Source organism: Periplaneta americana, chromosome 7, assembly GCF_040183065.1.
Source record: "Periplaneta americana isolate PAMFEO1 chromosome 7, P.americana_PAMFEO1_priV1, whole genome shotgun sequence".
NCBI lineage: Eukaryota > Metazoa > Arthropoda > Insecta > Blattodea > Blattidae > Periplaneta > Periplaneta americana.
The window spans coordinates 93,461,918-93,473,497 of record NC_091123.1 but is presented as its reverse complement, the minus strand read 5'-3'; the positions used below and the strand labels follow the sequence as shown (position 1 = coordinate 93,473,497).

At 34.2% G+C, this 11,580-nt stretch overlaps 1 protein-coding gene across 4 annotated transcripts in view; it reads right to left on the bottom strand.

The window, feature by feature from the left end:
• Positions 1 to 8,514: 8,514 nt before the first annotated feature.
• 7B2 (Secretogranin_V domain-containing protein 7B2) overlaps positions 8,515 to 11,580 on the bottom strand; it is a 254,094-nt gene continuing 251,028 nt past the window's right edge. For all 4 annotated transcript variants that reach the window (XM_069831080.1, XM_069831081.1, XM_069831077.1 and 1 more), the window contains one exon: positions 8,515 to 8,789. In XM_069831080.1, coding sequence (XP_069687181.1) covers positions 8,718 to 8,789 — 72 coding nt within the window. In that variant the 3' untranslated portion in view covers positions 8,515 to 8,717. The remainder of the gene's footprint in view (positions 8,790 to 11,580) is intronic.

The window sequence follows — 11,580 nt, the reverse complement described above, 5'->3', positions numbered from 1 at the left end:
TTTTCTTTTTTTTTTTTTTGTGTTTAATATTGGTCGCCCAGCAAACTTGCTATACAGACCACTGTTAAATTATGGAATATCACATGCAGAATATCATGCTGAGGTTGGCTCTAAAGGCTCCTCTAAGTAATTTAAATTAGTTAATTAATCATTTTTGTGAATTATGAGAATAAAAATACGATAATGATTTTCTGTGTTAAATTTATGAAGAGTCGTCAGTACCGCTAAGAAAGATGTCTCGAGGAAGTTTACTTTTAAGTCTAGATGGCTGACAAGATCTTGCTCCAATGTTATATGTCACAGCTCCAGGAACACCAGGAAGTTTGTTGAAGGAAGATTTTGACATTGAATGGATGTACTGTTCTAGTGGAAGAATGCAGTTATTGATTTCTTACAAACCAGGGGGCATTTGTTGCAGTACACAGGAACTTGTTCTGGAGAACTTGTAGGCGATGCATGTGAGTCCTATTTGCTGTCCCCCACACGCACTGGCGCTGCGTAAGTTAAAAGAGGTCGTACAAGCGAGGTGTAGAGTAGCATTGAACAGTCCAATCCAATTTCTGAACGTCTATTAACCAAAGGGTATAATTTTCGAATTCTAGAAGAGGTTAGTGTAACAATGCGAGTTATATGGGCATTCCATTTAAGTTTCGTTTCTAATAATATTCCCAAATATTTGACTGTTTCTTGACTAGAGAGCCATGTAACTTGTTCATTTAGAAGAATCAAAGGAGGTGGATTATAAATAGGCCTTAAAGAGAAGATTTTAGCTTCTGTCTTGGTAATGTTGAGTAGTAATCTCCAGTCAGAGAACCATTTAGACAACTCCTATAAGGATGTCTGAAGAGTGTTGATTGCAGTATTTAGGTTACTATGAGAATAAAAGAGAACTGTATCATCAGCATACATAGCTATGTGTGACGGTTGTAAACATGGAATGTCATATGTGAAAAGATTGAAGAGAAGTGGTGACAGTATAGATCCTTGTGGTACTCCGGCTAAAACTGGACGAAGCGTTGATTTAATGCCATCTATACGTACTGAGAACTGACGCTCAGATAAAAAACTTTTCACGATGTGTGTGAGATAGTCAGGAAAGCCAATTCTATATAATTTTATCATTAAACCATCATGCCAAACAGTATCAAATGCTTGGGCAATATCCAGAAACACAGCGGCAGCATACTCTCTTTCTTCAAAGCCTTTTATAATGGATTCAGTGACTCTGCAATTGGTGTGTTGTAGAATGTTTTGGACGAAAGCCAAACTGAAAATCTAGTATTACCTTGTTTTGGAACGTAAATTTACAAATGCGATGATGAATAACCTTCCCAAACAATTTCGATAGCGTGGCAAGTAAGCTAATGGGTCGATAACTAGTTGGCAAGTGCTTAGGTTTGTTAGGCTTATGAAAAACAATGATTACAGCAAGCTTCCAGGCTCTAAAAGGGCAACATTGAAAACTATCGTCAAATAAGTAAGAGCTTTGTTGGTAAGCTTCTTTAGTACAATGTTGGGTATAAGATCATGACCTGGAGATTTTTTATTTGGAAGCCTTTGAATTAAGTGAGACAGTTCTTGTGGAGTAGTATAGGAAATTTTCTCTGGCACAGTCGGTTTATTAATATTTTCTGTAAGTTCTTCAAATTCAGAGGTAGTCTGTTCATTTTTATTCTCGTTTGGGGTGAATACATGTTGATAATGAGATGCAAGCAAATTACATTTCGATTCTGTGTCTGTGGCTATTTGAGAGTCTAACCGAAGTGTCGGGATGACTGTTGGCTCCCGTAGAACACGATTTGTAGCGTACCAAAGAGTATTATCAGCTTCAGATAGAGATGATAAGTAAGACTGATATGACTGCAGGCGATGTTGTTCAAGATTTGTCTTGACTAATCGTATGAGATATTTCAGCTTCTTCCGCTGCCATGGCTGCCTTTCTCGTTGCCATTGTCTACGAATACGATGTTTTTCCTTAATTAATTGGAGTATGGATGATGGTAAGTAGTAGCGCGTTAATGGCCGCTTGGAGCACATTGTAGAATAATTTACACATTTACACATGTTGAAAATAATTGTTAATATCTGTTGCTGTTAGCGGATGATATTCTGTGACTAACATTGAGTCTAGAGTCAACTGAAATTTATCCCAATCAACAAAACCATTAATAAGGAGTTGCACTTTAGGTGTTATATTAGGAGACAATTGGAAAGTAATCAACACTGGACAATGATCTGAATCAAGTGCTGTTAATGATGCACTATAAATTGGTAAAAGCATTTTCTTTTAAATTCCGATGTCAAGGATATCGGGAAGATTGGTGGGATTATATGGATAGTGTGTTGGTTCAGATGGTGCGAGAATATGGAGACCAAGGTTGTTAATGCAGTTGTAAAGACGATGTCCATTTGGGTTCGTTACTCTGCATCCCCATGATGTGTGTTTACAGTTTAGATCGCCCACAAGAAGTGTTGAACCGACTGAAATAAAAGAGCAAGGTATGCAGTATTTAGCAGATATTTTGGGGGCTTATAAGCACAAAATAAAACAAAATCATGGTTATTTTGACACATATTTATTCCGACTGTTGCTATATCAGACGTATAAGGAAGAAGGACTTTATGATGTGTAATATTTCGTTTAATTACAATGGGAACACCATCAGATGCAGTTGAAGCATTCTTATCATATCTATATATTTTATATCCTGGAACAGTGAAGATTTCGTTTGGAAGAAGGTGAGTTTCTGTGATGCAGGCTATCATAATATTATGTGTGGACAAAAAGGCAATCAGAGAAGATCGTTTCATTCTAATACCATCAGCATTCCAATTGATTATAGTGAGTTGATGAATAGAAATTTTATTATTTGCTGCCATTCTGGAAGTAAGATGACAAGAAGAGATAAAGTAATCTTTATTTTCTGACAAGAATGGAGTCAATAAAGTGATAATGTGCGGAATAATCTTAGAGAGTAGATCAGGTAAGAGAGATGAAGTGGAAGATTCTGGAGCAGGTTGACTTATAGGGCGACGGTAACTCTGATCAAAGGATCCTTTCACTGCATTTGCAAACGTCTTAGATCGAGAATTTGCATGAAATTTTGACGTAGATAGTTGAGACATTGAAGGATTTACTTGATGTTGAGAAACTTCTGTGCGTTGAAGTAATGGTTGCGTAGATTCTGGAACATGAGTCCGTTGTTCTTGTCTTAACTGAACACCACGTGAGAGTTTTTCCTTCAATTGTAAATAGTGTTCACAGCCCCTGTAGTTAGCTGGATGTTGTTGACAGTTCACGCACTTAGGCGGTGTTGTTTTAGGATTTGGGCATTGAGACAAATGATGAGCCTCTAGATATCGTACGCAGCGTGGTTTGAGTTGGCAGTAGTTCTTAGTATGACCAAAATTTTGGCACCTTGTACACTGAGGAATCTCTTAGGATTGGCGTCTGATTTCGACTTTAACTACACTGTAAAATAGGCGACTGAGATTTAGTATTGATTTACCTTGGTCATTGTTGTCTAGTTCTATTGCACAAAGTGGAGTGAGCTGTTTGTTCTTTCCTAGGAGTCTCGTTACTTTATGAACTGACTTTTATCTCTTGATCACTGAGAGCGTAGGGTACATTTCGAATAACAGCAGAAAATTTATTTTCAGAAGGATTTTTATAAGTATAGTATTGCTGACGAATTGAGTCAAAGTAAGTAGTAAGTGATCGAAAATCATGGGATGCTGATGCGTATACTTTTATGATTGAACTTTTCAACTCTGTATGAAATTCTGATTGTACATGATTCTGTATGTTTTGTAATAAGAGCTGATAGTTCTCAATGTTCTTTAAGCAGATAGGTGGAATTTTTTCCTTGTGAAGTGTAGAAGCAGCAGAAGATTCCTCCATGCTGTCTTCCGTAGCTAAAGGCTGAAATCTGTTTTGAGTTGGAATGTTGGTGTAACACGTCATATTCTGTACTATTTCTGTATTTGAGCTTGTCCACGGCCGCTTATTAATTTGTATATTAGAAGGGGTTGCATTCAGATTAGGTACTGGAGAAGCATTCTTGTTCGCAATATTTAAAGTAGTAACATTTTTACTTCCAAGAGGAGTGAACTTAACATGCTTAGCAGAAAGAGTTTTCAGTGATTTTTTAGGTAGCTGCATAAAATTGTTTTTTTTTTTTATCTTCTTTTGTTTGTAACTAGGCACCAAGGAAATGTTTACAGAACCTGTGTCATTTCCACAATTATTAATATTTGTATCGCTACTCACAGATTCCATTTGATCAACCGTAGTATGAAAATCATGTTCAAATGTGCTAGGATCTAAACCAGAAGAACCGGATTAATTTCCGGAACAACCACTAATTTGAACTGTGTCCATGCTTGAAGAAAGTTTTTCACGCACTCGCACCAATGAATAATAACGTTAATTTGAAAACTAATTAAACCATTATTTTAAGTAATTAAACAACACTATAACACAATAAACAACAATTAACGCTAATATTGACTCTTCAGGTTGAAATAATCACAGTTAAATCACTCGAAAAATCAATACTGTATCAATACGCAAGGCACATACACCCGAACACCTCGACGGTTCGCGTGAGAATCGGTCAGATATCTTTGAACGTCATTGTACATTGATGTTCAAAGATATCTGACTTCCAATTTTATGATTGTGTAAGCAACTTTCTACCCACAGGAAAAGTCAGAACCAAAGATATAATAATTTGACAAACTTTGAAATAGGTCCGCTAGTTCTCAATAGGTGATACCATTATTGGGGCGATTAAAAATGTGTCAGGGAAAATGATGTTATAGATTAAGCCTAAATTATTCTCATATTTGACAATAGGCCTATCAGCTAAACACAGTGTTGTTTTACAATCAGCAGAGGGGGATGAAATATTGAATTGTATAATGAGAGTATATTTATTACTATTGGTAATATTGAAGTAATAACTAAAGAAGCTACACTCACACCAACAAATTATCGATCGCCATCGATTGGTACGCTTAAAGACCTTTGAATGCCATTGTACACTGACGTTCAAAGTTATCCGAACTACGATTTTATGATTGTGTGAGTAAACTTTCTAACCATGGGATAAGTCAGAACCAAAGATATAAAAACTTGACAAACTTTGAAAGAGTTCCACTAGTTCTCAATAGGTGGCATCATTATTGGAAATCGTTAAAAATGAGTCAGGGAAAATGATTATGTAGATTAAGCATATGTATTCTTCTAATAGACAATATCAGCGGTTTCCAGCCAATCAGTAGAATGTGATGAAAAATTGAATTCTATAACAAGGATATATTTAACTATGATTGGCAACAGTGACTATTATATTCGCCATCTATTCATAGACGTAATAAGTAAAGAAGCCACACTTACACCAACAAATTATCGATCACTATCGATTAGTAATTGCCAGTGAACGCCAGACAATCCCACTCGCTACTCAGCGCTTCCTGAAGGCTACAGGAACTTCCAAAGAATTGATTGAACAGTTGGTGTTAGCTTCCTTGAAGGTGTCACTCGCCATCTTAAGGAATCATCTATACTAAACTGTAACTTAATTGACGCGTTAGTTCATTTGTATTTTAGGAATGTGTTCCGTCTATATCTTAATCATTTCTTAAGTTTGTTTTCTCTAGTTTAGCATCTGATTGCAGTCTCATTTGTAGAATTAAATAAGGTACTTTATACTATACTTAATTGATTAGTATACTTTGTCTTGTGCCAGACTATTTGGAATTAAATTCAAAGATTGTCATTAAAAATAATATTGACAGAAAGGCACTAATCTTACATAAATGGAACCGTGTACTACTTACTAACATAGAAGGTCATGGCAGAGAAAATTATTTTTTGTATAATTCCTCTCGAATAAACAGCTGACGTTTACAACCGACCGTAAAACTTAGTGTTCCTCATTTCATTATGAATCGTTGACTTTGAATTATTTGTGACGAGGAACGAATTCTAAATGTATATTTTCACACTTCAATTTTTTCTCTCTCCCCCGATTCCTTAAATTTCTAATCTATTTTTGTCTAAGTAGTCTAAATAATAATTGTCTCCTTTTATTTCCATAGCGGCTAGTTAGTTCGTGTATACAACTTTATACCCTGAGAGTTTTATCTAACGACGTTTATAATTTGAGATAAAATTCCTTAGATATAAAATTATGGAAGAGAATAAAATCTGTATTTTCAATGGTTAAGATTACGTTTATTTTTCAAAGCAATCCATATAGAAAAAAAAGTATGGTTTATTTAACGACGCTCGCAACTGCAAAGGTTATATCAGCGTCGCCGGTGTGCCAGAATTTTGTCCCGCAGGAGTTCATTGACATGCCAGTAAATCTACTGACATGAGCATGTCGCATTTAAACACACATTAATTCCATAGAACTGGGCCGGGATCGAACCTGCAACCTCGAGCATAGAAGGCCAGCGCTATACTAACTACGCTACTCAGGCCGACATCCATATAGATATTTTCATTCTCTAAATATATATTTAGAAGAAGTTTCCATTGTGTATAATATTTCTAATAAAAGCTGTTTTTGTAGTCATCCTGCGTGTTTCATTTCCTTATCATTTAATTTCACGAAATAAAGAAGAAAATGATGCATTGCTTTTATTAAATTGCATTTTAATAACTTTTATTTTTAAAATGGAGACTCTGATATTAAGGTCAATATATTTCGTATGCATCATTCTCGTTTGAAATGATTCTTTGAAAATAACAAAATATGTCCAACAGTTTATCACAGGTCGTTGTTGCTGTTTGTTGAAGACAGCTTTTTCGTTATTAGAAATACCAAAAACGAATATTTCCGTGGAAATCTCGAAACAGTCTTTCAGAGCTTCAAAATGAGTCAAATGAACTTAGTCACTTATAAAGGTCAAACAAGGTGGATACTTTTCTCTATCAGCTCATTTTTTTTTCTCCTCAAGATGAAGGTACTACGGATTTAAGAAACGTTGCAAGACGCTTATATTTGTCGCTGGTAATAATTAGAAAAGTATGAAGTATACTGATCAATAATCTACCATCATTTAATATTACTACTTTTACTATTGTGTCGTTACATATTATTTCGCTTCTGGTAGTGTGGAAGAGAAGGCCTCATGGCCTTAACTCCACCAGGATAAAATAAAAAATTATATATAATTTCCTACCTTATTCAGAACGATAAACGTATAAACACAATATTTAATAAATTCAGGCGAATTAATAGACTTATATTATTTAAATGGATTAAAAATTCAGGAAGGAAATGAGTTGACAATATACTTCTGTCAGACTGATTACAACTGTCTTCACAGTAGTTAGTCTCCGACACTCTTTGCTTCTTCTTTTCCTTTTCTTTCTTTTCATTGTGTTTTTTTCATCCCATCTCTTTTTTATATCCTTTCTTTCGTCTCCCCTCTCTCCCGTCTTCTTTCACTGGTTTATTTCTACGTTGTATTCATTTCATCGCCTTATTTCCTTTTCTGTTTCTATCTTCATCTCCTTTTATATAGCGTCTATTATAGCGCTCGAAAAACATCTATAGGCCTTTCTGAACTTTTCGACACTCGTCATATTTTGGATGGAGACATCGCGAGGCCGACACGATACTGAGGCTTCATCTATAACAGAGCTGGTTTACCACATTGACGACAAAGAAATATCCATATTATTCCTGGGTTTCGAATCCATTTTTAATACATTTATGACGTTAATGCTCCACGTCTAAACGTTGCAAACGTAACTACCGGTCACATTTTCATTGCTGACATATTCAGACTTTCATTTTACAGTTACAGTAATCGTGTTAATCAATAGCTAAATGTTTTGATACATTTTGCAGTTTCAAAAGGAATATCTTACTATTATATGGATTTAATGTGCCGTAAATCTAAGACGTGGGGCTCACAGCTTTACTTTCCTTATGCAAGAAGACATGCTAAGAATTTAATCGTTTTCGACTGGGTTTGAACTCGCGATCCTCGGATGCAGTGGTCAGTATGTTAATCACATGACCTCCGTGGACGACCTCTTAGCATGTATCGGAAATCATATTAGGCTATGTTGCTGACAAGACTGACCCATAGACGATGACGACGTTAAGATAGAGATTTTGTAGAATAGTAGCAAGGGAATGAAGACATTGCCGGAAAATTTATCTCAACACAGCAATACCCCTTGGCATCAAAATTTTAACTTGTATTCGTCGTGATTTGAATCTGGCTAGAAAGTCTATTGTCTCAGACATTCAACCGTAGATAAAAAGATTTATATCAATATAAATTAAATGTAATTATCTATAAATTTCAACAACAATGATGAATTATTTATAGGTGCAAATGTTACTGGCCTAAGATTAGTGCCTAGTGTGCTGAAATGTAAAGTATTTAAAACAGTAATTAGCTACACATACTGGATGTTATCCAAAACAGTATCTCTCAAAGGAACTTGGACAATAATTTACAGTCTACTAATAAAATTCCAACTTCTTTCATCGCAATATTGTTATTGTTTATTGTTTTTAACCTTATAACCAAGTAGATATTGATATGTTATTAAACGTATATATATATATTTTTTTTTTTTGGCTTTATATTGTCGAACTCTGTTTATAAGTGTTAACCGATTGTGCTATAACTTTATGACAATAAAATTATACAGTACTCAAAATATTACAAAATCTTTGTAATTAATAGACAACGTCGATGCCTTTCTTAGCTGCAACGGGAAGTTTCTCTCCCCTCAGGAAAGGGTTGCTATCCTGCAATACAAAACCCACATTTAAAATGTTTGTTTAGTTGAAGTTCTCTTTAACAGTACTAGATGAAACTATTTTCTATATTTTGAGAGTATTTACATTGTATCCGTAAAATAGTAACTTATTTCTTTACTACAATGTATTTAGCACACTCAAATGAAGTATCATATTTACAGTTACAATACTAATTAAGTAGACTTAAAACAGAAGTCACAGAGAGCATTCCATTTCAACATGATGAAATCATGCAAATGGTTAAATACTTTCTCATTCTAGAAACTCCAAGTAACTTATAATCACTATGAGCTCATGCGTCATGCATCAATGGGTCAAGTAAGTTATTCACAAAAATTAAATTCTTTCTGTTGAAACACACAATCAAAATGCCGTTTTTTTTTTTAGTTTTAAATGCTGTCCCTTACATTCGCCATGCGAGTGGTGAGAAGGTTCAAATTGAAGTAAATCAAACCTATTGTTCTCACAAAATAAATACATGTCATGTAGATTCACGTACAATCTATGTAGAGTTTCCAGATGAGGACTTCCAATGAGATACGTCGGAATAAAATATTCACTCCTACTTTGAAAACGGTACGTGCAAATAATTTCTCCATTCAACCTGCGATAACTTACTCCTAATGTTACTATTTGGAATATATCCAAAAAATATTAATGGTAACTCACGGTCTGAAACATATTGAATTTAATTAATTTAATATTTATTTTTTTTATAAAAAATGTCGCTTTAAACAAGAAAATTATACAGAACTCAAGACTACTGTATGTTGTTCTACACACGCACGCACGCACACACAGTATATACATACAACGTTATGTAGAGTGTTTCTTATGTGTGTATGTATGTATGTATGTATGTATGTATGTATGTATGTATGTATGTATGTATGTATGTATGTATGTATGTATGTATGTACGTATGTACGTATGTATGTATGTATGTATGTATGTATGTATGTATGTATGTATGTTTGTATGTATGTATGTATGTATGTATGAATGAATGAATGTATGTATGTATGTATGTATCGTATGTATGTACCGTATGTATGTATGTATGTATGTATCTAAGTAGGCCTATGTCGCAAGAATTGCAGAAGTTATATCTCCTTGATAATACAATTGCTGGACTTAAGGAAATTATTTCCATATTAGGAAACCATTTCTTTCACAGTAGTTATAAATTGTAATATTGATTTACATAGTATAAAACAAAATCATATTTTTTTTAATTTCTGATAGTTTTTATAGGTATTTTCTTAAATATTAGGGCAATTGTTATACATTTAGATATTTGTCATGTTATTATAAATTTTACATTTACAGTATGTATACCACTCTGTCCATGTGGCAGCCCTCTACTGAGAGAAGTTTTTACAAAATAATAAATATGTATTATTTACTCGTAGGTAATATTCGAGTGAATTTAATTTTGAGTTTTGCATTTAAATCTAATTCGTCACATAAAATCGAATAAGAACAATCATCATGCCGAAGGCAAGATATTAAATTGCAGTCTTTTACAGCATCACAACATCTGGTTTAGTGGAAGAGGAGGCCTTACTGCCTAACCTTTGTCAGAATTAATAAAACACTATTATTACAAAATCCAATACGCAGTATAAAATTAAACAGTAAGGTGGTAGTTTCATATTGTTTTATATTGTGTCTGAATTTCGATTTCATTTTTAATAAAAAATAAAATTTAATCCAATGTTAATTAACTAAAAGTTGTCTTGAACATTACGTCTCAGTTCGTAAACACGGATACTCACTAGAGAGGAAGAATAGAGACATATATATGTGTAATGTAAAGCGATTAGTAGCGTTCCGGTCCATCAGACTCCGTTTCGTGCCTGCGTTAGACCTTATGTTGTAACATGAAAAATGGAGCCAACGTCTCCGCTAATATTAGAGCGCAATATAACCCTTTTGTTACTAAAAGAATAAATTGATAATTAAAATGATAATGTAAATTTGTAAATGTTAATAACAAGCACTGATCTGTGTTATAAGGATTGTTCAAAATGATGTCTCTATAAAAAAAATTCTTAACACTTCCTCTAAGCTGTACGAGCAGTAGCAGAATCATGATTAACAAATGGCTGATGGCATTCAATGTATATTAGTTGTTTGAAGAATGGTCTTAATACTTCTGCCTTCATAGAAAATATACTCTTTTACTCTGTGTGCATTTAAACTACACACACACATACACAAGCACACGCACACCAATCTTTTCAACAAATAGTGGTATTTGATGCGAAGCCGGTGGTTTTCTGCAATCCAGTACCGACTATTTCCTTAAATGGTGTGACCATGTAATTCAAACGTAGTTTCATTCCAAAATACCTATTAATTCAGGATTCACTCTTCTACCATTAATACTGTCGTTTCCATTTGCGAAATAAGACTTTCTCGCTAGGTCGAGAGGTAGCAATCAGTGGAATACTATATCTTTATGCAGCTTCAATTTAAACAGATTGACAAAAATTCTGAAATGCTTTGTTTTTAAATAAGCAGACGGGGAGATTTTCTGGGGGGAGGGGAGGTATATGTTCTAGTTGTTTAGCTATTTCATCCAATTTTTCTCCCGTAAGAACACTACAACTGGTAACAGCTTCTTATCATGTATCATAACTTTTTAACAAACTGGGAAACAATTTCCCTAACAGCAATAGAGCTGTAAGGATATTCTTTTGCGAATTGCCTTATTACATTTATTCAAGAGCTGTGTTTACAGACGTATCGCATATAAAACTCTTTGTCCTAGGCT